The 26,617-nt window shown below is 41.7% G+C and overlaps 2 protein-coding genes across 4 annotated transcripts in view; both read right to left on the bottom strand.

Moving 5' to 3' along the window:
- Window positions 1-26,617, bottom strand: part of FERMT1 (FERM domain containing kindlin 1) — a 56,163-nt gene that overhangs the window by 2,652 nt on the left and 26,894 nt on the right. For all 3 annotated transcript variants that reach the window (XM_060186623.1, XM_007539572.3, XM_060186602.1), the window contains 8 exons: window positions 26,177-26,284; window positions 25,555-25,686; window positions 20,144-20,193; window positions 11,523-11,647; window positions 10,392-10,498; window positions 9,405-9,626; window positions 6,839-6,963; window positions 2,120-2,261 (listed from right to left, as the gene is read on the bottom strand). In XM_060186623.1, the coding sequence (XP_060042606.1) occupies window positions 2,120-2,261; window positions 6,839-6,963; window positions 9,405-9,626; window positions 10,392-10,498; window positions 11,523-11,647; window positions 20,144-20,193; window positions 25,555-25,686; window positions 26,177-26,284 (1,011 nt within the window). The remainder of the gene's footprint in view (window positions 1-2,119; window positions 2,262-6,838; window positions 6,964-9,404; window positions 9,627-10,391; window positions 10,499-11,522; window positions 11,648-20,143; window positions 20,194-25,554; window positions 25,687-26,176; window positions 26,285-26,617) is intronic.
- On the bottom strand, window positions 7,229-7,804 carry LOC107523748 (guanine nucleotide-binding protein G(I)/G(S)/G(O) subunit gamma-5-like). Its single transcript, XM_060186636.1, has one exon. The coding sequence runs from the start codon at window positions 7,733-7,735 to the stop codon at window positions 7,529-7,531; it is 207 nt and encodes a 68-aa protein (XP_060042619.1). The 5' UTR covers window positions 7,736-7,804; the 3' UTR covers window positions 7,229-7,528.

Genomic DNA, 26,617 nt, shown 5'->3' with positions numbered 1-26,617 from the left:
GAACCTACAGGGGGTTGAATTGTTATGTGGAAAACTGAGAAATGTGGGCTGGGTGGTGCCGCACCTGATTGAACACACTTGTTACAATGCACAAGGACCCAGGTTTGAGCCCCCAGCCCCCACTTGAAGGGGAAAAGCTTTACCAGTGGTGAAGCAAGGCTGCAGGTGTCTCTCTCCCTCTCTATCTCCCTTTCCACTTGATTTCTGGCTGTCTCTATCAAATAAATAAGTAGTAAAAAATTAAAAAAAAAGAAAACTGAGAAATGTTACACATGTACAAATCATTGTATTTTACTTTTGATTGTAAACCATTAATCCACCCACTAAAGAAAAAATAATAATAAATGAATCTAAAAACAGAAAGCAAGCAAACTAAAATAAGTGATCTTGCTTATGTTGAGGAGACAAGATGCTTTGCAGATGTATATATATTTTTATGAAGGCTGCCTGGATTGTCTGACATACTCAAGTGCTTTCCAGATGAAAGTTACAAAGTCTTAAGTGAGAACAGACTGCTGTTGGTTCTCAGTTAATGGTTTTGAATTAGAATCACTTGTGAAACTTTACAAATTAACGATGCAGGGTCTGTGAAACAGCTCACTTGGATCGTGTGCTGCTTTGCCATGTACTCAACCCAGGCTCCAGCCTGTCCTCCACCACAATGAAGGAAGCGTTGGTGCTATGGTCACTTTTAATCTCTCTCTACCACTATCTCAACAAAACAAAACAAACAACAACAACAAAAATGCCAATGCAGAGCTCCCACTTCCCGAGGTTTGGATTTAATTGACCTGGGTGGCAGTGCTGGAATGCTTCCAACTACTATGTAACAATGTTTTTAGACTCACTACCTTAAAGGTCATTTAGCCTCAGGCCTTTCTAAAGTTGAATGCCCAGAGAGTTAAACAGTGCTACTAGCAGGGATCCAGGGTGCTTAAAAAAATAGGAGGGTGGTGCATGTGGTTAAGCACACATATTACAATGCTCAAGGTCCTAGGTTCAAGCCCCCGGACACTACCTGCAGGGGGAAATTTCAAAAGTGGTGAAGAAGGTTTGCAGGTGTCTCTCTTGCTCTCTCTCTCCTATCTATCCCTCCCCTCTCAATTTCTCTCTGTCCTTATTCAATAATAAAATAAATAAAAAGAAAGAAAATTGTCTATTTCATTCTTTAAAAAAAAATACTGGGAACCACTTGCCATCCTTCATTTTTCCCTCCCTCCCACCCTCCTTCCTTCCCTCTCTCCCTTCCTTCCTTCCTTCCTTCCTTCCTTCCTTCCTTCCTTCCTTCCTTCCTTCCTTCTTTCTTTCTTTCCTTCCTCTCCAACGTACTTATGCTCAGCTCTAGCTATGGTAGTGTTGGGGATTACAATTGAGACCTTTGGGTACCTGAGTTATGGAAGTCTTTTTGCATAACCATTATGCTGTCTCCCCAGCCCTTAGATGGCTTTCTATAAGGAAAAATGAGAACATGTAAGACATGGATGGCGGTAGTTTCTGAATCAGCAACAGCTGAATGGTGTAAAGCAGTAGGAAGTCCAAGTGCCTGAACTCACTGAAGTCTCCTAGGATCCAGCCTCAGCCTGAATTTAGTTCCTCAGGTGGCAATGATGAGGGGCTGAGGGTTTGAGGGCTCCTCAACCCAAGAGACTTAGTTATTATTATTATTATTTTTCTTTCAGTTAGCCCAGTGGACTGCACTGGCTTTCTAGAGGTTTTCTTTTTGTGGACTGAAATGCTCTCCGTAGGGTTTCAGTGGGGCCTCTGAGTCCCAGGGAGGCCTCTTTTGGATTTATTGTGTATAACAATTACACCTCAGGTAGTTTCTGCTTAGTAATCAGCAGTCTGAGTGTTATATAATCCAGTGCTGAGTCAATTGAAACAGACTAGTCTGCTCAGTTATTTTAGAGTCTGTCTGTAGGGAGACTAAGTCAACTTTTGTTAACTCAGGCATCTAGTCTGCACTTGTTAAGAAACTGTCCAGAATTGCATGTGGTTATTTTAGCAGACTAGTACCACATATTTGTGGTTTCTTAGCCCTAAAGATAAAAATCCATTTTAAAGTCATTTATATCATCCACATTTACAGGTTCTTATTCAATACCCCCAACTTTCACTTTACCTGCCGGATTTCCCAGTTTACATTCCACTGTTTCATGTTTGCGAATCTCCATGTTGTAACTGGAATTCCAGTGACTGCATCGATTCTAATGAGTCTATTATATGAGACTCCCAAAATGTCATCTTTCTTGCTTCCTTTAAATCTGTATACAACACAAAAAACAAAAGAGGCAACTAGTTATTATAATGAGATATTGATTCACTACTGACTTCTTCTTTCCTCTTCCTTCCTTCCCTCCCCTTTAAAAAATATTTTAATTTCACCTATGGACATCTAATCTTGTACAAAGGTGCCCAGACTAGTAAATGGGGAAAGCAGAGTCTCTTCAACAAATGGTGTTGGAAAAAATGGGTTGAAACATGCAGAAGAATGAAACTGAATCACTGTATTTCACCAAATACAAAAGTAAATTTCAAGTGGATCAAGGACTTGGATGTTAGACCAGAAACTATCAGATACTTAGAGGAAAATATTGGCAGAACTCTTTTCCACATAAATTTAAAAGACATCTTCAGTGAAACCAATCCAATTACAAAGAAAACTAAGGCAAGCATAAACCTATGGGACTACATCAAATTAAAAAGCTTCTGCACAGCAAAAGAAACCACTACCCAAACCAAGAGACCCCTCACAGAATGGGAGAAGATCTTTACATGCCATACCTCAGACAAGAGTTTAATAACCAACATATATAAAGAGCTTACCAAACTCAACAACAAGACAACAAATAACCCCATCCAAAAATGGGGAGGACATGGACAGAATATTCACCACAGAAGAGATCCAAAAGGCTGAGAAACACATGAAAAAATGCTCCAAGTCTTGATTTTCAGAGAAATGCAAATAAAGACAACAATGAGATACCACTTCACTCCTGTGAGAATGTTATACATCAGAAAAGGTAACAGCAGCAAATGCTGGAGAGGGTGTGGGCTCAAAGGAACCCTCCTACACTGCTGGTGGGAATGTCAATTGGTCCAACCTCTGTGGAGAACAGTCTGGAGAACTCTCAGAAGGCTAGAAATGGACCTACCCTATGACCCTGCAATTCCTTTCCTGGGGATATATCCTAAGGAACGCAACACATCCATCCAAAAAGATCTGTGTACACATATGTTCTTAACAGCAAAATTTGTAATAGCCAAAACCTGGAAGCAACCCAGGTGTCCAACAACAGATGAGTGGCTGAGCACGTTGTGGTATATATATATATATATATATATACACAATGGAATACTACTCAGCTATAAAAAATGGTGACTTCACTGTTTTCAGCTGATCTTGGATAGACCTTGAAAAATTCATGTTAAGTGAAAGAAGTCAGAAACAGAAGGATGAATATGGGATGATCTCACTCTCAGGCAGAAGTTGAAAAACAAGATCAGAAAAGAAAACACAAGTAGAACCTGAACTGGAATTGGCATATTGCACCAAAGTAAAAGACTCTGGGGTGGGTGGGTGGGAGAATACAGGTCCATGAAGGATGATAGAGGACCTAGTGGGGGTTGTATTGTTATATGGGAAACTGGGGAATGTTATGCATATACAAACTATTGTATTTACTGTTGAATGTAAAACATTAATTCCCCAATAAAGAAAAAATAAATTAAAAATATTTTAATTTATTATTGGATAGAGCCAGAGAGAAATTGAGAGGGTAGGGAGAGATAGAGAGGGAAAGAGACAGGGAGATACCTGCAGCCTTGCTTCACCACTTGTGAAGTTTCCTCTCTGCAGGTGAGGACCAGGGGTTTAAACCCAGGCTCTTGTGCACTATGATGTGTGTGCTTAACCAGGTGTACCACTGCCTGCCCCCTCCTTTCCTCCTTTTCCTTCTTTCCTGCCCCCTTTCTTTCTTTCTTTCTGTCTTTCTTTCTTTCTTTCTTTCTTTCTCTTCCTTCCTTCCTTCCTTCCTTCCTTCCTTCCTTCCTTCCTTCCTTCCTTTCTTATAGAGACAGAGAAAAATTGCGAGGGAAGGGGGTGATGGAAAAGTAGAGAGAGGGCCAGGTGGCAGCGCACCTGGTTGAGTGCACATGTTACAGTGCACAAGGACCCAGGTTCGAGCCCCTGGTCCCCATCTGCAGGGGGGAAGCTTCCCAAGTGGTGAAGCAGTGCTGCAGGTGTCTCTCTGTCTCCTTCTCTCTCTGTCTCCCCCTTCCTCTCAATTTCTGGCTGTCTCTATTAAATAAATAAAGACAAAAAAAAAAAGAGGGGGTCGGGCGGTAGTGCAGTGGGTTAAGTGTAGGTGGCGCAAAGCGCAAGGACCGGAGTAAGTATCCCTGTTCGAGCCCCCGGCTCCCCACCAGCAGAGGAGTCACTTGACAGGCGGTGAAGCAGGTCTGCAGGTGTCTATCTTTCTCTCCCCCTGTCTGTCTTCCCCTCCTCTCTCCATTTCTCTCTGGCCTATCCAACAACAACAACATCAACGATAATAATAATCACAACAATGATAAAAACAACCAGGGTAACAAAAGGGAAAAAATGGCTTCCAGGAGCAGTGGATTGGTAATGCAGGCACCGAGCCCCAGCAATAACCCTGGAGGCAAAAAAAAAAAAAAAAAAAAGAAAAGGAGCAAGAGACACCTGTAATACTACACTATTCATTGTTTCTCTACCTCTTTGCAGGTGGAGATTGGGGGTTTGAACACAGGTCTTTGCACATGGTAACATGTGAGCGTTACCAGGTATGCCAATGTCTGGCCCTTAAATATTTTAAAATAAGTCTTTGATTGCTGAGTTTTTTTTTTTTTAATTATGACAAAGATGGAAAGAAATAAGGTGTTAGGGAGAGAGAAGTGTCACTGCTCCACTACTCTTGAAGCTTCCCCTTTGACGGTGGAGTTTAGGGGTTTGAACCTGGGCCCCTGCATATGGTAACTTGTTTTACTGGTTGTGCCACCAGGCAGCCCTGGTTTTTTTATATTTTGTTTTTAATGTTACTTATTTATTTATTGGCTAGAGACAGAAATTGACAGGGAAGGGAGTGATATACAAGGAGAGGGAGAGAGACCCCTACAGCATTGCTTCACCATTTGTGAAGTTCCACCCTGCAGGTGGAGACCAGGGGCTTCAAGTCAGGTCCTTGCATAAATATAACACGTGTGCTTAACTAGGTGTGTCACTGCCTGGCTCATAGGTGATGATGATGATGATGATGATGATGATGATTTTACCAGAGCACTTCTCAGCTCTGAGCAAGATCAAGTCAACAAGTTCATGCAGATAGAAGTTACAGGTCCCTTTTTGGGAAATCTATGGAGTGTACTTGACTCAGATAATCTGTGTACCTTTCATTATGTATTCATTTATTTAATTCTTATAAAGATACAGAGACAGAGTGAAAGACACCATAAACCAGGTGGTGCGAGGGATTGAACCTGGGACTTTGGAGCCTCAGACATGAGAGTCTCTTTGTATAACCATTATGCTATCTATTCCCGCCTGATTTTTTTTTTTATAGAGCACTGCACACCTCTGGCAGATGGTGTTGTGGGGATTTGAATTTGTAACTTTAGAGCCTCAGGTATGAACGTATTTTGCATAACCATTATGCTATTTCCCCCCACCCTTGCTTAGATCTTTTTTAAAAAATTTATTTTATTTATTTATTATTGGATAGAGACAGAGAGAGATTGAGGGGAGGTGACAGAGGGGGAGAGAGACAGAGAGACAACTGCAGACCTGCTTCACCATTTGTGAAGCTTTCCTCCTGCAGGTGGGGAACAGGGGCTTGAACCTGGGTCCTTGCGGACTATAATGTGAACACTTAACCAGGTGTGTCTCCGCCTGGCCCCCTGCTTAGATCTTAAAAGGAGCACTTTGTTAAGGTGAAACCTTAGGGGTGCAGAGTATAATCAAGGAGAACCGGGAGAACCCAGATCAAAGATGACAGAGGCCTAGACCCCATGTCAGCTTAGAGGCCAAGTGATCAAACTATGTAATATTTGATGGCTGAGTTTATATTTGCTGGTGGATAGTATTCCAGGTATACATGGAAGAGCAGGGTTGAGAATGACCCCCGAGGGGTGTGACCTAAGCATGCAGAAGTGGGAATTGCCATGGATGTATGGTGTAGAATGATTCAGACAGAGAAAGCAGGTTTTTTTTTCTTATTAAAACACCGCTTTTTTTTTTTTTTTTTTTTTTTTTACCAGAGCACTGCTCAGCTCTGGTTTATAGTGTGCAGGGGATTGAGCCTGGGACTTTGGAGCCTCAGGCATGAGAGTCTATTTTCATAACCATTACTATCTATCTCCAGAAAGCAGGTTTAAGGAGAGTGGCCAGAAGTTTCAGATATGATAAGATGAGATACCTAGTAGATAACCAAGCTAGTTGTATTTACAAATTCACAGTTCAAGGGATAGTTCTGGGCTGAAGATTACACATTTTATGGGACCCAGCATATAAACAAAGCCAGGTGAATGACTGATTACAAAGGCAGTGTCTTTGGACAAGGAATGTTTTAAAGAATGATCCTGTATACCCATGTGAGGAAAGAAAAAAAAACTGGACTCTAACTGAAAGGCACTTAACATTGAATTCAAAGAGCTGTGGCCCAGGAGGTCGTGCAGTGGATGAAGTACTGGTCTCTCAGACATCTGATCCTGAAGTTGATCTCCAGCACTGCAAGTGTCAGAGTGATGCTCTGGTACTGTCTCTCTAAACAAACAAACAAAATTTTTAAAAGATAAGTCAGAGGCAAATGAATATTATAATCACCTGACAATGTAATAGGTGAGACCAAATTCAGGTAGAGATTGCCACGCCTGGATGAACCGCAGCTTGGCTTCAATCAGGGGCATCTGGGCCACGTTCTGATGGGCTTCAAGTATCCGTGCTGCCAGCTAAACAGAAGTAGGAGACGTCACACTTGTGTTAGCATGTTCCGACTTCTCTATGATTATCCTGTTAACTCAGATTTCCAACAACAACAACAAAAACAACAAAATTAACTGAGGCCCAACTGCAACTCTAAAAGACAACTGAACCTCATGCATGCATTTATTCATTTGCTTATTACTCTTTTTCTGTAAGACATGCATACCACTGGGGAGAATCAAGAGCAAGATCAGTCAACACACAAGTTCATGCAGATAGAAGTTACGGGTCCCTTTTTGGGAAATCTATGGAGTGATTCATACCTTTCACTATGTAGTTGTTTATTTAATTCTTTTTTTTTTTATACTAAGTATTTTATTGTGTCTGCCACCAGTCTATATAAAATAATTACCCTTGTGAAATATAAAATCCATGAAAATTCAGAGAGGTAGATGTTAAGAACTGACAGAAGTTTACATAGTATGGCACTTGTTATAGGGATAAGCTATAGAGGCTTCCAATTTAGCTCCTTTTGAATACTGACTGGGTCATGAAAAGTAGGATCAGAAAACCTTCCAAAGCTGTGTTTTACTACGAAAAGGAACAGACTTTCTGAGGTCTGAAGGGATTCGTACTTGAAGACACTCCAGTCAGCAAAGGGTCATGCTGAGCATTCTGCAGACAGAACTGTTTTAAGTCTGCAGCTGCTTGGGAAACCTTCACGCGGTTCAGCCCGGCTTCCAGCCGGAGCTGCTGAACCACCTTCCTCATATCCGCGACACTGGAGGAGCCAGACATGGCGCAGGCGAGAACCGAAGCGGTTCGTCGGTCCGCGGGTCGCTAGGTCGCGCGCAGGTCGGCGGGACTAGACGGTCGTTTATTTAATTCTTATAAAGATACAGGGACAGAGTGAAAGAGACCATAACACCAAAGCTTTCAAAAAGCATTTGGAACCGAGTTTGAACCTGGGTCATGTACTGACAGAACAGCACACTATCTAAGTGAGCTATTTTACCAGCCCAATCTGTTCAACTATCAAGCCCACTTTTATTGAAGCATGATTTCAAAATTTAATGTATGGGAAAGAAAGTAATTTTACTTTAAATTAAATCTGGGAATATTGGTATGTTCAGTGAAAAGTACTTTTTCATCTAATAAAATAAGCGATTTATTATTACCCTGTTGTTGCCACCAGGGTTATTACTGAAGCTTAGTGACTGCATGATACTATCTTTTCTTTTTTTTTGTTTTTATTTGATAGGACAGAAAGAAATTGAGATGGAAGGGGAGAAAGAGAAAGAGATCTATAGCGCTGCTTCACCACTTGTGAACTTTCCCCCCTGCAGGTGGGGACCAAGGGTTTGAACCTGGGTCCTTGAGCATGGAAATGTGTGCAGTACAAATGAGTATACCACAGCCCACCTGAATCAACAATTTCTTTCTTCCTTTCTTCCTTTCTTTCTTTCTTTCTTTCTTTCTTTCTTTCTTTCTTTCTTTTTTTCCTTTGCCTCCAGGGTTATTGCTGGGGCTCAGGCTCTGTCTGCACTACAAATCCACTGCTCCTGTGGCCATTTTTTCTTTGATTTTTTGGATAAGACAGAGAAAAATTGAGAAGGGAGGGGAAGACAGAGAGGGAGAGAGAAAGATAGACACCTGCAGATTTGCTTCACCACTTGTGAAGCGGTCCCCCTGCAGGGGGGGAATCAGGGGCTTGAACCAGGATCTTTGAGTGGGTCCTTGTGCTTTGTACTATGTGTGCTCAATCCAGTGTGCCACCACCTGGCCGCCTCAACAATTTCTTTTTTTTTGCCTCCAGGGTTATTGTTGGGGCTCGGTGCCTGCACCATAAATCCACTGCTCCTGGGGGCTATTTTTTTTTCCTTTTGTTGGCTTTGTTGTTTTATCGTTGTTGTGGTTTATTATTGTTACTGTTGGATAAGACAGAGAGAGATGGAGAGAGGAGGGGAGACAGAGGGGGAGAGAAAGATAAGCACCTGCAGACCTGCTTCACTGCTTGTGAAGCAACCCCCTTGCAGGTGAGGAGCCGGGGGCTTTAACTGGGATATTTGTACCGATCCTCGCGCTTTGCTACATGTGCGCTTAACCCGCTGCGCTACCACCCAACCCCCTCAACAATTTTTTAGTAATTTTTAGTATTCAGTTCATGGGCAAAGCTCCCCATCAACTGCTGTTTCATGATGATGACCTCAGTCATTTATGTATTTATGTTAACATTTTTATTTATTTTAATGTGAGAAGTAGAGAGAGAAAGATCAGAGCACTGCTCAGCTCTAGCTTATGGTGGTGTTGGAGTGCTGAACCTGGGACATCCGAACCTCAGACATGACAGTCTCTTCCCCTACTATGTTATCTCCTCAGCTGACTTCAATCATTTAAAGTCCTAATTTTATTAAAACAAATAAACACAGAATTCATGGCAACAACTGTCCAACCAGATGAGCAGTACCTGTTTAGACTTGTGCTTTTTTGCACACCGAGGTGACACAAAACATTCTGGGTTCATGTCCAGGTTTTCGAGACTTGAAGCCACCTGAGAGTTTGAGTTCCGGTTCTTCATACTTAGAAATGAGAGGAGGGTTTGGACCTCTGGCTGGTAGGAGCTGTCTGCCATGGTTTTGCCTTTTGATGCCAAGACACAGGCAGCCATCCACTTGGCATACTGAAGTTCCTGCAGCAACGACAGAGGGTTGAAAAGCCATGTTAAAAGGCAAAATTACACAAATAACACAAGAATGAGAGTTCCTAAGCAAGAAATGGTGACAGCACATGTTCTGAGAAGCTTTAAACCACCTACCTTAGCACCCCACAGAAACTTCCAAGTCCTACTCTGTGCTTATTAAGGAATCAAGATGATAGGAATGTTAGCACTGATAAATCCTATGCAGTGAACCTCCCCCAACCCTCCCCAAATTCTTTATTTTTTTATTATCTTTATTTATTGGATAGAGACAGTCAGAAATCGAGAGGGAAGGAGGTGATAGAGAGGGAGAGAGACAGAGACACCTGCAGCCCTGCTTCAGCGTTCGCAAAGCTTTCCTCCTGCAGGTGGGGACCAGGGGCTTGAACCTCGGTCCTTGTGCATTCTAACATGTGCGCTCAACCAGGCGCACCACCGCCCGGCCCCGGGCAAATTCTTTATTTTGAATAGAAAAACATAAATTGGGGCCTGGTGGTGGTGCACTTGATTGAACGCACATGTTACAGTTTAAGGGTTTAAGCTCCCTGGGTTTAAACCCCTGGTGCCCACCTGCAGGGGGAAAGCTTCATGAGTGGTGTAGCAGGGCTGCAGGTGTCTCTCCCATTCCCTCTAAAAGTTATCCACTACAGTACTTCATGAACCACTAAATAAACCAAAGGAAGGAAGGAAGGACCCTCAGTATTTGTTCTCTGGCTGAATAAAGGTGGAGCGACAATATTTTTTGGTTTTACATACATATTCACATCTCAGATATACTTCATTCATGCCATCAGCAACAGGTATCAGTAACTTGATTCCAAATTTTCTTCCCGATACATTAACATCTGGCACAACTTCACAGCCTGAACGATAAAAGGAATGGACAAAACTGAGTTCTGAGACGGAAATGCAAGTATCAATTATGCATATATCTAAATGAGAGAGCTTGAACACAAATTCCTCACATTTTGTTCTCTTCTGAAAAATGGAGGAGCAATTTGGCAATATTAACCACTGGGCAATCAACACAGATAGAGAAATGCATTATGTTTCGTGATTGTCTTTTTCTTTTTTAAGATTTTACTTATTTATTTATTTGAAAGACAGGAGAGAGAGAAAGAACCAGACATCATTTTGGTACAAGTGCTGCAGGGGATTGAGCTCAGGACCTCATGCTTGAGAGTCCAATGCGGGCAGGGGTAGATAGCATAGTATTTATACAAAGAGACTCTCATGCCTGAAGCTCCAAAATCCCAGGTTCAATCCCCTGCATGGTGCCACCATAAGCGATAACTGATCAGTGCTCTGGTAAAAAAAAAAAAAAAAAAAGTCCAGTGTTTTATTCACTGCGACGCTTCCCAGATTACCATAATTTTCTTAAATATGTCATCAGTTGAGTTCATTTTTCAGGTTGATTTCACTATACTGATTCATAAAGATGATTGTGGGGCTGGAGAGACAGCACAGTGATTATGCGAAAGACTTTCATGTCTGAGGCTCTGAGATCCCAGGCACTATAATAAGCCAGAGCTGACCAGTGTTCTGGTGTCTTTGCTTCATGTCTCCCTCATTAAAATAAAATAAGAAAAATTGTGAATATGAAATTAATTAATTAATTTCCAGAATACTACTCACTTGTGACTTACTTATGGTGGTATTGGGCATTGAACCTGGGATCTTGGGTGTCTCAGGCATGGAAGTATTTTTACATAACTCTATGCTCTCTCTCTCTAGTCCTGTGAACATGAACTTTAAAATATACCAAAATGAGGTAATTCTACAATACCCACAATGATAAGATAACTTAATTTACTGGTTAAACAATGCCTTTTATCTGCTTGACAAGTCAGTCACAAGAAGCCACTAAAACTTAGACAGCACTCTTACCTCTAAGATTTAGTCTTTCTACTGGTTCTCCATGTTCAACTTCCTTATTTTTAAAGTAGGTTATAGATGTGTCTTTAAAGACAAACCAGTATTGCTTGAAAGCTTTTAATAGTAGCTTCTTTGGCCTGCAGATTAAAGAATATTGTGTTTGAACAGCCATCCAGAAATGTACTGAGTTGAATGAACACATTGCAACTTTTCAGTATACCAAAATTCTCTATAGGCATTCACAAACAGCTTCTGATTTATTTATTTGATAGGAGAAAGAGACATTGAGAGGGAAGGGAGGTATAGAAAGGGAGAGAGAAAAAGTGACACCCACAGCACTGCTTCACCACTCATGAAGCTTCTGCTCTGTTGGTGGGGAGGGGGAAGCTTAAATCCAGGCCCTTGCACATAGTAATTAATGTGTGGGCTCAACTGGGTGTGTTACCACCTGGCCCTCTACCATCTGCTTTATTTTAAAAATTACTTTCTTTAATAAAAATATTTAAGGAGAAAGAGAGGTCAGAGCACTTACTTTGGTATATGCAGTGTTGGGGGTCAAACCTAGGGGCTCTCATAAGTCCTATGCTCTACCATATTCATCAAGGCAGAGAGAGACAGAGTGGGAGAGGGAGAGGGAGAGAGAGTGAAAGGGAGAGAGAGAGAGACTGAGACTACGGGATAATTCCCAGTGAACCTGGAAGAGGAGCCAAATTTAGGTGTAAATTTGAGTTCATTTGATAGTCTTAAAATTCTGTTGGGGATAGGGAGATAGTTTAGACACTAGAGCACACTCTTTACTGTGTGTGAGATCCTTGGTTTAAGGCCCAGCACTGCATGGGTATACCAAGGAGAACAATGTGGAGATCTGCTAATGTTGGAGCAATGTTGTAGTCTATCTTTTCTCTATGGCGCACTGGGTTAAGTGTACATAGTGCGAAGTGCAAGGGCTCGCACAAGGATCCTGGTTTGAGCCCCTGGCTCCCCACCTGCAGGAGGAAGACTACATAAGCAGTGAAGCAGGTCTGCAGGTTTCTTTCTCTCTCTCTCTCTATCTTCCCCCCTCTCAATTTCTCTCTACCCTATCCTATATAAAAAAATAGACTCCAGGAGCAGTGAATTCATAGTGCCAGCACTGAGCCCCAGCAATAACCCTGGAGGAAAATAATAATAACAAAAATAAATAAATAAATTTAAAAAGGGGGTCTAAAATTAATGAAATGGCTAATCCTCTTGCTGTCATTAATGAATATGGTTATTACTTTTCAGTGGGATGCATGCTAGTTAGATCATGGATATTTTCTCTATGTATTTTTTTTTTTTTGCAATTGCATTTGCTAGGGTTTCATAGATTTTGTGCTCTTGGAATAGGTTCTGTTTTATTGTCTTAGGATACCTGTATTATATAAGACACTTAAAACTCCTATCCTACGGTTTTGTTAATCTCTCTTTTCTTAAATAAATAAAAAATCTTAATGAACCTGTATAAATCTTAATGAACAAGTCTGTTTTCTATGAATTCTACTTGCATTAAAATAATAAATTATTTTCTACCCCGAAAAAAAAAAAACCAAAAACACCAGATCTACATTTGTGTATGGCACAGAGTTTGGCTCTCATGTCTCAAAAGAGACTTCTCATTTCTCCATAGAAAACCTCATTTGAGGATAAACTTTCCCTGGACTGATGAGTTTTTCTATTCTTTGTTTAACAGAGAGAGCTGCCCTTGCAAATTTCTGTGTATAGGGAATGCCTTCAGTTATGGCACACTGCCTTATATAGGTGTTAAAACTTCATCTCCTGGGGGCCAGGTAGTGGCATACCCAGTTGGACCAGCGTTAAAGCCCCCAGTCCTCACCTATAGGGGCAAAGCTTCACAAGCAATGAAGCAGTACTGCTGGTGGTCTCTCTCTCTCTCTTCCTCCCTCTCCCTCTATCTTCCCCTACCCTCTCAATTTTCCTCTCATTTATGTCCATTAATTAACAAATAAATAAAATAAAAAACCAAATAAGAATGACAAAAAACTTCATCACCTGCTCCTGCACAATGATTCAAACCCCAGCCCCAAATGGTGAGAATTCGTGTTCAAGGTCTAAAGCCCTCTGTAAGCGCAAGCTTCATTTGTAACCAGGTCCCCTCTTGATTTCCTATAATCTAGGATTTCTCAGTCTCACTTCCAGATCAGCCTTGCATTTACAGTTCTTTCATCTTCACTTTTTTTTTTTTAGCATTCACATAGGCATGTATGCTTATTTATAACAATACTGGGGTTTGCATTAGATCAGATGAATTAGATCAGTTGCTGGAGATTGAAGTTCCTTGTTTATATAGTATGCTCAGTAAATTTTATTTAGAAAACAATGAGCTTCACTGTTAAAGAGAGTAATGTTCACAGTCAAAGAATCAGGTAAATACTGTTCTATTGATAAGGAAAGGAGGCCCAGGGAAATAAAAGACCTGTTTAAGGTGACACATCTACTAGGGACAAAGAGCCATTCTCTTGTCTTCTTTCTCTTTTCCCTATCCCGAATTTCTTTGCTTTCTCCCTCTTCCCTTTCATTTATTTCCTCCAAGAACTACGTTTCATATTAAATCCAACATCTTGAGACCGTGGTGAGGAGGGGCGGGGGTTAGGTGGTGGTGTACCTGGTGAAGCACACATATTACAGTGCACAAAAACCTGGGCTCAAGTCTCTGGTCCCTACCTTCAGAGGGGAAGCTTCACAAGTGGTGAAGCAGGGCTGCAGGTGTCTGTCTCTTTTGCTCTCTATCTCCTCCTCCTTGATCGATTTCTCTCTGTCTCTACCCAATAATAAATAAGTAAACAAGTATCAATTAAAAAAAATCTTGAGATCTTTGTTGTATAAAGTGTCCACTGGACTTGTATGAGGGTAATTCTGAGATTCTGAACATAGCAGTGATACTGAAGTGATGTGCATGTAGAGTTTAAGAATATCATCTCTGGGGTGGAGGGTAGATAGCATAATGGTTATGCAGACAGACTCATGCCCGAGGCTCCAAAGTCCTAGGTTCAATCCCCTGCACCACCATAAGCCAAAGCTGAACAGTGCTCTGGTATAAATAAATAAATAAATAAAAAGAATATCATCTTCTTCATCAAAGAAATATAAAGGTTTCTGAAGAACTGGATTTATTCTTTTTTTTTAAGATTTAAAAAAATTTATTCCCTTTTGTTGCCCTTGTTATTTTATTGTTATAGTTATTATTGTTTTTGATGGATAGGACAGAGAGAAATGGAGAGAGGAGGGAAAGACAGAGGGGGAGAAAAAGATAGACACCTGCAGACCTGCTTCACTGCCTGTGAAGTTATTCCCCTGCAGGTGAGGAGCTGGGGGCTTGAACCGGGATCCACATGCGCTTAACCTGCTGTGCTACCACCGACTCCCTGAACTGGATATATTCTATACAGAGAATATGGCAATGGGTCAGGTGATGGTGCATCTGGTAAATGTATACATTACAGAGAATATGGCAACCTGATTTATTCAAGGTACAACTACTAATAGCTTATAAAGAAATGATTGCTGAGGGAGTTGGGCAGTAGCACAGCAGGTTAAGCGCACATGGCACAAAGCGCAAAGACCGGCATAAGGATCCCGGTTCAAGCCCCCGGCTCCCCACCTGCACGGAAGACGCTTCACAGGTGGTAAAGCAGGTCTGTAGGTGTCTATCTTTCTTTCCCCCTCTCTGTCTTCCCTCCTCTCTCCATTTCTCTCTCTCTGTCCTGTCCAACAACGACATCAACAACACTAAGAACTACAACAATAAAACAACAAGGGTAACACAAGGAAGTAAATAAATATAAAAATTTTTTAAAAATAAATGATTGGGGGTGGGTGGTGGTGCACCTGATTGAGTGCACATGGCACAATGTGGAAGGACCTGGGTTTAAGTCCCTAGGCCCCACTTGCAAGGGGAAAGCTGTGCAACTGGTGAAGCAGTGCTGCAGGTCTCTCTCCGTCTCCCTCTTCCTTCTTCCCTCTTCCCTCTCCCTCTCCCTCTCCCTCTCCCTCTCCCTCTCCCTCTCCCTCTCCCTCTCCCTCTCTCTACCAGAGCACTACTCAACTCTGGCTTATGGTAGTGTAGGGAATTGAACATGGGACTTCAGAGACTCAGGCATGAAAGTCTCTTTGCATAACCATTACGCTATCTATACCTGCCCTCTCTTTCCCTCTCTATCTCCCCCTATCCTTTTGATTTCTGGCTGTCTCTATCCACTAGATAAATAATGATTAAAAAAAAAAGATATGATTTGGGAGCTACTCTCTTCCTTGATCCAGCTTTCTAGTCCTTTAAAAAAGTAAATATATATGTTTATTTATTTGTCATTTTCCCCTTTTGTTGCCCTTTTTATTGTTGTCGTAGTTATTATTGTTGTTATTGATGTTGTCATTGTTGGGTAGAACAGAGAGAAATGGAGAGAGAAGGGGAAGACAGAGGGGGAGAGAAAGACACCTGCAGACCTGCTTCACCACCTGTGAAGGGACTCTCCTGCAGGTGGGGAGCCAGGGGGCTCAAACCAGGATCCTTAAGCTGGTCCTTGCCCTTCGCACCACTTGCGCTTAACCCACTGTGTTACCGTGCGACCCCCGCTTCCTAGTCCTTTTTACAACTATGACACCATCTCACAAGATAATAACTTGGGTCTACCTGCGTATTAGATGTCAAGTTCAGGCAAAAACTAGTAAAGTCATGAGCCTCTTGGAATATGCCTAAAAGAGACTTACTAGCTTTTTCCAAAATACAGACGCCTAATCTTCGTCTGCAATATTCTTGCCTTTAGGTTCATGATTAGTCAACAATTTGTTAGGCTTTATATCTTAACTCTTTTTCAGCCACAAGGCTCCAGATGCTACCATTATGCCAACCTGACTTCCCTGGGTACACGACCCCACCAATGTGTCCTGGAGTCCCACCTTCCCAGTTCCCTACCCGACTAGGGAAAGAGAGAGACAGGCTGGGAGTATGGGCCAATCTGCCAATGTTCATGTTCAGTGGGAAAGCAATTACAGAAGCCAGACATTCCCCCTCTGCACCCACAAAATAATTTTGATCCATACTCCCAGTGGGGGAGAAATGATAGAGAGAAGATGACTAGAGAGCTCTGAACTCCAACTCCATCAGGACCCGGAGAGAGAAGAGGAGAGGAAGAAAAATAAATAAATAAAAGGACACTCAGAAGTAGTAGGTGTGACTTAGAAAGGAAGAGAAGGCAGGGCTATAGGATATCTATATCTATATTTGTATCTGTATCGGTATCTATCTATCTATCTATATATATATCATCCCATATCGGTGATCTTGGGAGAACTACTGCAGTTTCCAGTGGAGTGAATGGGGAACACAGACTCTAGTGGTGGGAAAGGTGCAGAATTATACCCCTGTTATCTTATAATTTTGTAAATCAATATTAAATCACTAATAAAAATTAAAAACTAAAGATGTGCTTGTGGATTCAGATTCTCATTTCTTTTCCTGTACCTCTAATTTTCACAATATGTGTGGTTGCGACTTTGAATGTCACAGAAGTTGAAATAATGGCCCAATTGTTTGAGATCACATTCTACAATCATATTAAGAGTAAACATTTGTAGAAATCCAGTGACAGTTATTATCTTTGAAAATTTGCTTTGCATTTTTCAGCTGATTCTTAGTTCATTCTCTTGCACTCTGTCCTTGCATCCCATGTTATCAAAAGAAACTTGTTTTTCTTTTCAAGTCAACTGACCCAGCTAAGAAATGTCAATAAACCATAAGGTGATTTAAGTAACTGATAGGACTTCAAAGGGGCCTTATACCTTTCAGCCTAACACTTTTTGGCAGCATCACAAAGGAGGTAGTCTCTTTTTTTTCTACAAAATAAAAGACTTCTAACAGTTTCAGACTGGCATGAGTTTATCAGAGATATTTTAACAGGCAAAGATAGACAAATTATGGTGACTACTCTTTACAAATTGAGGATCAGATTTTACTATTAACCAATCAATTATTATTATTATCTTAGTTGATATAGCTAGTGGCAGAGAGAGTGAAAGAAACCACAGCTTTGAAGCTTCCTTCAGTGTGGTGGGGGCTGGGCTTGAACCTGGGACATTCACGTGGCAAAGTTGTGCACCATGCAAGTGAGCTATTTCACCAGCCTTCAATCAACTAATTTTTATTTATTTTTATTTTATTTTTTTTTCCTCCAGGGTTATTGCTGGGGCTCAGTGCCTGCACTACAAATCCACTGCTCCTGGAGGCCATTTTTTCCCATTTTGTTGTCCTTGTTGCCCTTATTGTTATTTTTGCCATTGATGTTGCTGTTGTTGGATAGGACAGAGAGAAATAAAGAGAGAGGGGAAACAGAGAGGGGGAGAGAAAGATAGACACCTGCAGACCTGCTTCACTGCCTGTGAAGCGACCCCCTAGCAGGTGGGGGGCCATATGCTCCAACTAGGATCCTTACACTGGCCCTTGTGCTTTGTACCACCTGCACTTAACCTGCTGTGCTACCGCCTGACCCTCTCAATCAACTAATTTTTATATGTGCCAAGGAATGAACCTACTAGGACCTCATCAATGCACACTGCTGAGAAGCCATTAAGGCCCACTGAATTTTCTTTCTTTCTTCCTTTCTCTCTTCCCTCCCTCCTTCCTTCCTTCCCCCCTTCCTTCCTCTCTCTCTCTTTCTTTCTTTTTCTATTTTGAGAAAGAGCTAGAGATAGAGAGATTTGGGGGAAGAGAAGGGCAAGGAGGAGAGAGATGGAGGAAGACCAAAACACTATTCTGTTCCATCATTAGTGGAGTTCCCTGGGTGCTGTCCTTGGTACTCTAAAATAGTGCTGAGGATAGAAGCCAGGGCATCACACATCAGAGGTATGTGTTGTACCTTTAGAGCCACCTCTATATATGGCCCTAGACAGTCAACTTTTTTTGCCTCCAGGGTTATTGCTGGGGCTCGGTGCATGCATTACGAATCCACTGCTCCTGGAGGCCATTTTTTCCCCATTTTGTTGCCCTTGTTATTGTCATTATTGTTATTGTTGCCATTGATGTTGTTGTTAGCTAGGACAGAGAGAAACTGAGGGGGGAGACACAGAAGGGGGACAGAAAGACATCTGCAGACCTGCTTCAACGTCTGTGAAGCGACCCCCGTGCAGGTGGTGCCTGGCCCCCCAAACCGGGATTCTTAATGCCAGTCTTGCTCTTCGTACCATGTGCACTTAACCCGCTACACTACCACCTGATCCACGACACTCAATTTTTATCTTTTCTAAAAATTAAATTTTTTATATTTATTTATTTATTTTCCCTTTTTGTTGCCCTTGTTTTTTATTTTTGTTGTAGTTGTTATTGTTGTCATCATTGTTAGATAGGACAGAGAGAAATGGAGAGAGGAGGGGAAGACAGAGACGAGGAGAGAAAGACAGACACCTGCAGACCTGCTTCACTGCCTGTGAAGTGACGGCATCTTGCAGGTGGGGAGCCGGGGGCTCGAACTGGGATCCTTATGCCGGTCCTTGCACTTTGCATCATGTGCGCTACCGCCCAACTCCCTTCTTCTTTCTCTTTTTAATAGAGAAGAGAGAGAAAGAGAGTTACCTGCAATACTATTGCACTGTTCTCCCCCACCCCATCCCCACACACAGAGGGCAGGGTGGTTAGGGCTTGAACCTGAGTCTGTGTGCATGGTAATGTGTATCCTCTACTAGATGCACTCTGGTTTGGTTCTTTTTTTTTTTTTTTTTTTACTCCAGTTTTTTTTTTTTTTTTTTTTTTTTTCCTCCTCCAGGGTTATTGCTGGGCTCGGTGCCTGCACCATGAATCCACTGCTCCTGGAGGCCATTTTTTCCCCCCCTTTTGTTGCCCTTGCTGTAGCTTCGTTGTGGTTATTATTATTGCCCTTGTTGACGCAATTCGTTGTTGGATAGGACAGAGAGAAATGGAGAGAGGAGGGGAAGATAGAGAAGGGGAGCGAAAGATAGACACCTGCAGATCTGCTTCACCGCCCGTGAAGCGACTCCCCTGCAGGTGGGGAGCCGGGGGCTCGAACCGGGATCCTTACGCCGGTCCCTGCGCTTAGCGCTACACGCGCTTAACCCACTGCACCACCGCCCGACCCCTGGTTCTTTTTTAAACATGGTTGAACATTCTTTTTGTTTTTAATCATATATTTATTTATTTATTTATATATTAATGGGTAGAACAGAGAGAAATTGAGAGGGGAGGAGCAGGTAGAGAGGGAAAGAGACAGAGAGACTTGAAGCTCTGCTTCACCACTTGTGAAGCTTTCCTCCTGCAGGTGGGGACGAGGGACTTGAATTTGGGTCCCTGCGCACTGTAATGTGTGTGCTTAACCAGGTGTGCCACTCTCTGGCCCCGGTATATTTTATAGAACAGAGAACTGAGAGGCTCAGAGACATAAGAATATTTATCTAAGGCTCTCCAGTTTTTATGATCTATGGAGGCAGAATTCAGCCCATTGTCATAGGATGCCAAAGTTTATGCTCTTCATGCTCTTGTCTCTGAGCTATAAACCTACCTCATGAATGAGTAATTTAAATTCCTGGGCTCTACCTGCAAGGTCTTGTTGTGAATAATTCCCCCCCACCCCTCAACAAGAGTGACTTACCTAAATAATTTGAGATAATCTGCAAGTTTAGGGATATCAGTAATGTCCTCCTAAGGAAAAACAGACAGGATTTCATGAGCAGCAAATAGGTGGGTGGTACTGATACTTTCTACACACACTGTCCAGTGTAGCAGATATTTGGCACATACAGCTACTGAAGTTTGAATTAATTAAAATTAAACAAAATGGAAAATCCAGTTCGGCAGCCACCTCAGCCACGTTTCCAGGAATTACCATAGTGAGGAGGTGGAGGCACTGCTTCAGGGCTCCTGAAGGAGCTTCAGGGATGGCTGGCAAAATGTTTCTTGATGTTAGGCATGGCTTGGGTGATTATTTATTTATTTATTTACCAGGGCACTTCTCAGTTTTGCCTTATGTTAGTGGTGGGGGACTGAATTTGAGACTTTGTAGCCTCAGGCAAGAAAATCTCTTTGCATAACCATTATGTATCTCGCGTGCCCTTGGGTGATAATTTAATATTTATTGGAGTTGTATATTTTGTGTGTGCTTTTTAAAAGAATTGATGTATTTATTCATAAGAAAGAGAGGAGGAGAGAAAGAAACAGACATCACTCTGCTACATGTGCTGCTGGGGATGGAACTCAAGACCTCATGGTCGAGAATCCAATGCTTTATCCACTGTGCCACCTCCTAGACCACTACATTTTATGATTTTCACCATTCTGGATGAGTCACAAAAATGAAAAAAAAATATTGGGGCCAGGTGGTGGAGCACCTGGTTGAACACACATGTTACAATACGCAAGGACCAGGGTTCAAGCCCTCTGTGCCCACTTGCAGGGGAAAAGCTTTGTAAATGATGAAGCAGTGTCTCAGGTATCTCTCTGCCTCTATTCCTCTCTATCGTCCCCTTCTCGATCTCTGGCTATCTCTATTCAATAAGGAAATAAAGATAATTAAAATATTTACATTTACAAAAAAAGATAAAAAATTAACCTACCCCTGCCATGCAAGTTAACTTGTTGACTTAGAAATGACTACTTTTTTGCCCCCACACCTATGGACATCTAATCTTTGACAAAGGTGCCCAGACTAGTAAATGGGGAAAGCAGAGTCTCTTCAACAAATGGTGTTGGAAAAAATGGGTTGAAACACGCAGAAGAATGAAACTGAACCACTATATTTCACCAAATACAAAAGTAAATTCCAAGTGGATCAAGGACTTGGATGTTAGATCAGAAACTATCAAATACTTAGAGGAAAATATTGGCAGAACTCTTTTCCACATAAATTTTAAAGACATCTTCAGTGAAACAAATCCAATTACAAAGAAGACTAAGGCAAGCATAGTCCTATGGGACTACATAAATTAAAAAGCTTCTGCACAGCTAAAGAAACTACTACCCAAACCAAGAGACCCCTCACAGAATGGGAGAAGATCTTTACATGCCATACATCAGACAAGAGGCTAATAACCAGAATATATAAAGAACTTGCAAATCTCAACAACAAGACAACAAATAACCCCATCCAAAAATGGGGAGAGGACATGGACAGAATATTCACCACAGAAGAGATCCAAAAGGCCGAGAAACACATGAAAAAATATTCCAAGTCTTGATTGTCAGAGAAATGCAAATAAAGGCAACAACAAGATACTACTTCACTCCTGTGAGAATGTTATACATCAGAAAAGGTGACAGCAGCAAATGCTGGAGAGGGTGTGGGCTCAAAGGAACCCTCCTACACTGCTGGTGGGAATGTCAATTGGTCCAACCTCTGTGGAGAACAGTCTGGAGAACTCTCAGAAGGCTAGAAATGGACCTACCCTATGACCCTGCAATTCCCCTCCTGGGGATATATCCTAAGGAACGCAACACATCCATCCAAAAAGATCTGTGTACACATATGTTCTTGGCAGCACAATTTATAATATAGCCAAAACCTGGAAGCAACCCAGGTGTCCAACAACAGATGAGTGGCTGAGCAAGTTGTGGTATATATATATATTACTCAGCTATAAAAAATGGTGACTTCACCATTTTCAGCTGACCTTGCATCCCGTGAGTACCCATTCATTGGGGAAACTGACAATCCTTCCTAGCCGACTGAATCCACATGGATCCCAGTCACTTTCAAAGCCAGCAACAAGCAGCTCCTGACAGCTTTCAACCTGACGCTGTTGACTGGCTACAGAAGAAGGGCAAACGCTAGAAGAAGAAGAAGCTGACCTTGGATGAACCTTGGAAAATTCATGTTAAGTGAAAGAAGTCAGAAACTGAAGGATGAGTATGGGATGATCTCACTCTGAGGCAGAAGTTGAAAAACAAGATCAGAAAAGAAAACACAAGTAGAACCTGAACTGGAATTGGCGTATTGCACCAAAGTAAAAGACTCTGGGGTGGGTGGGTGGGAGAATACAGATCCAAGAAGGATGAGAGAGGACCTAGTAGGGGTTGTATTATTATATGGGAAACTGGGAAATGTTATGCATGTATTTACTGTCGAATGTAAAACATTAATTCCCCAATTAAGAAATTAAAAAAAGAAATGACTACTTTTTATATTTACTTTTAAAATTAATTAATTTATTGAGGCAGAAATTAAGAAGGATTAGGGAGACAGAGAAGGAGAGAGATACCTGCAGCACCACTCATGAAGCTTCCCCCCTGTAGGTGGGGTCTGGATGCTTGAACTTGAGTTTTTGTGCACTTGTGATATGTCTGCTCTGCCTGGTCCCAGAAATTACTACTTTTATGTACAACCAAAATGTTTTACAACGTTCACATCAGCGTAAGAAACTCTAGCTACCTCTAGTTCACTGATTAAACTCTCAAAGTAATTTGGTTCAAAGTTCATTCTGCAGTGTTGTCTGGTGCCTTTTGTTCAGCATAGAAAAAGCCCATTGTTTAACATCATAATATGGAGGGGAGGAGGAGGAGGAGGAGGAGGAGGAGGAAGTTTTTCATGTATTCTAAGAAGTGTCATTTTCCTAATGTATTTCTTTAGTGAAGGAAGTCGATAAAAGAACTCCACTTTTTATGGAGTTTGTGTTTCATAAATGTGAAACAGGGCTCTGACGATAGAATCTTGGAATTTAGTTTGTGTGAAGTATTTGCTTTTGCTTGATACCAGTTTCCTACTTAAGGACTTTAATCAGTAGAGAACACATACTAAATACCTAAGAGTCTAGTGACTCAGGGAAGGAGAGGACGGGACAGGTGCAGAGTACACTGGCGTCCTGGTGCATGATGATGTAAAGGGTCCTAAATTGGAGGCGAGTGTGTTTTGCAGACACCTATCACAAGGTGATGAAAAATCGTACCCACATGTCACCAATTGTACTGTAATCCACTACCCCCCCATAAAATAAAATAGAAAAGAATACAGTAACTCAATTTTACCCATTTCTACTTATATTCAGTAGACAGTGGTTCTACCTCTTTAATTTCTCTAATGATTGAAGAAGTTAAACAAAAGGGTGGCACCCAGCAAACAGCATGAATCAATCAGGAGGGACATTCCAGTTATGAAGCTGACATTTAGCCACATTTCACGGATAAGGAGCAAGAGGTGATAGAGAAGTTTATTTCCTTATGTTTTACAGGAAGGCTTATTTCCTGAAGTGAAAGAGACTCAGGAACTTTTTACAATGCCTGAGAAAAAAAAAACTTCATTTTTTTCAACTCTGCTCAGAAATGTATAACTAGGTAAATAGATAATAAAAAATAGATAATAAAGTGGTCCGGGAGGTGGCACAGTGGATAAAAGCATTGGATTCTCAACCATGAGGTCCTGAGTTCGATCCCTGGCAACACTTGTACCAGAGTGATGTCTGGTTCTTTCTCTCCTCCTATCTATGTCATGAATAAATAAATAAATTCTAAAAAAAATAGATAATAAAACTTTGTCTCTGTAAAGCACTTTCATTGTTTATAGCTACTCTATGCAGTAGGTTAGGTAATTCCTTTTTTAAAAAAAATTTTCATTATCTCTATTTATTTATTGGATAGAGACAGCCAGAAATCAAGGGGAAGGTAGAGAGGGAGAAAAAGAGAAAGATACCTGCAACACTGCTTTACCACTTGTGAAGATTTCCCCCTGTTGGTGAGAACCAGAGGCTTGAACCTTGGTCCTTGTGTGTTGTAACATGTGCACTCAACCAGGTGTGCTACCACCCAGCCCTGATAGTTCTTTCTAGACTTAAGTTATGAGACCAATTCTATGTTTCATGCTAATAAAATAAAAAACACTTAGTCTTTTTCTCACACCTCACCAACTTATCCTTCAGAAGAAACACAATAAAAAGTATTGTTAGTAAGGTTGAAAGAAAACATCTGGCAGTGTTACTACAGAGTTGACGTGAGAAAAGTTAGTTCTTCCTAGTTTTAAAAAAAGACCTATTTACTTAATGAGAAAGACAAAGGCAGGCAGGCAAGCAATCAGCCAGGTAGACTGACCAGAGCACCTCTATGATATATGCTGTCCCTGGGATAAAAAATGGGGCATCTCATATGCAACTTCTATGCTCTATCTGCTGAACCACCCCTTCCACTGCCCACTCCCATCCTCTACCCCATGGCCATTTACTAAGTTTTAAGCTTTGACGTGAAGAGAATATATATTTGCCTCCAGGGTTATTGCTAGGGCTCAGTGCCTGCACCATGAATCCACTGCTCCTGAAGGCCATTCTTTCCCCCTTTCGTTGCCCTTGTTGTTGTAGCCTTGTTGTGGTTATTATTGTTGTTGTTGATGTCGTTTGTTGCTGGATAGGACTGAGAGAAATGGAGAGAGGAGGGAAAGACAGAGAGGGAGAGAGAAAGACACCTGCAGACCTGCTTCACCGCCTGTGAAGCAACTCCCCTGCAGGCCGGGAGCCGGGGGCTCCAACCGGAATCCTTAATCCGGTTTTCGCACTTTGAGCCATGTGCGCTTAACCTGCTGCGCTACCGCCTGACCCCCAGAATATTTTCTTTTTTCAAAGTTGGGTAAAATATCCTCTTCTAATTTTTTTTTAAAAAGTCCATTTATATGTGTCAAGTATTCAGAACAAAGACACAATTTCATGTTATCAGAAAAGCTCTGCCGACCAGACTTCCCTGGACAGACGACCCCACCAGTGTGTCCTGGAGCTCTGCTTCCCCAGAGACTCACCCTACTAGGGAAAGAGAGAGGCAGACTGGGAGTATGGACCGACCAGTCAACGCCCATGTTCAGCGGGGAAGCAATTACAGAAACCAGACCTTCCACCTTCTGCATCCCACAATGACCTTGGGTCCATACTCCCAGAGGGATAAAGAATAGGAAAGCTATCAGGGGAAGGGATGGGATATAGAGATCTGGTGGTGGGAACTGTATGGATTTGTACCCCTCCTATCCTACGGTTTTGTTAATGTCTCCTTTTTAAAATAAATAAATAAATACATAAATAAATAAGTAAAAGCTCTTACCAAAGTGCTTTCTGCTTTTCCACCTTCTAGGGTCACCTCCAAATTAGACAGAGCTGCTTCAACTTCATCCACTTCAGATTCACTGGTAAAATCCTGTATGTCAGTTGATAATGACAGTTTGCTAATGTGATACTAGAATGAAACAGAGGTTTCAGAAATGTTGTAAACACATATGAGTCCATTAGCCATTTCTTTTTCTTTGAAGACGCTCCCCAAGTGTCCACTGGGAGGAGATATCCCTACTTTGTAGGGGAAAAAATGACATCTTAGAACCATTTTGATTTATGGCTAGTCATGTACCCAACTTTTTTTTTTTTTGGGGGGGAAGGGGTGGTCTGACCACCTCTAAGCTCCAGTTTATTGTGGTACTGGTGATTGAACCTGGGATCTTTGGTGCCTCAGAGTGTCATGTTCAAACTTGATTCTTTTTCATCACTGGTTGAGCTTTACATGGAAAGAAATGAGAACTGCAAGACGTATGCCCCTCTCTGCACAAGACACGCACACACGTGAGTTATAAGGACCATTTAAAATTTAAGTTTACTTCCCCAAATTCAGTTCTTTCTTCAAAGGAAAGACAGTGTGAAGAAAATGAAACTCGAAAGTACAGGAGTCCTCATACCTGCAGTGCGGCAAAGATCAACATTTCTTCTTCTGTGCAGTCAATTTCTTCTAAAAGAATGGCCCACCGTGCTTGTTCATATAGTTGGTTTATTCGAACAGCATCATACTAAAGAGAGAAAGTTGTGTGTGTATGTTTGTGTGGAGAGAGAGACGGGGGGGGGGCAGGGCACAGAGGGCATATTTATATTTTACAAAGCAATAATACTGGAATAACTAAGGTTCACTGTATCTGTTAAACCAAATCAAGTAATTAAATAACCACCTTTATTTTTAGTTAAAAAATAAAATTCAAGGGAGTCGGGCAGTATTGCAGCAGGTTAGGCGCACTTGGTACAAAGTGCAAGGACCAGCATAAGGATCCTGGTTGGAGCCCCCAGCTCCCCACTTGCAGGGGCGTCGCTTCACAGGCGGTGAAGCAGGTCTGCAGGCGTCTATCTTT

This window comes from Erinaceus europaeus, chromosome 1 (assembly GCF_950295315.1).
Source record: "Erinaceus europaeus chromosome 1, mEriEur2.1, whole genome shotgun sequence".
NCBI classification, from domain to species: domain Eukaryota; kingdom Metazoa; phylum Chordata; class Mammalia; order Eulipotyphla; family Erinaceidae; genus Erinaceus; species Erinaceus europaeus.
Note: the sequence above shows the minus strand (reverse complement) of the source record. Positions and strands in the feature narration are given on the sequence as shown.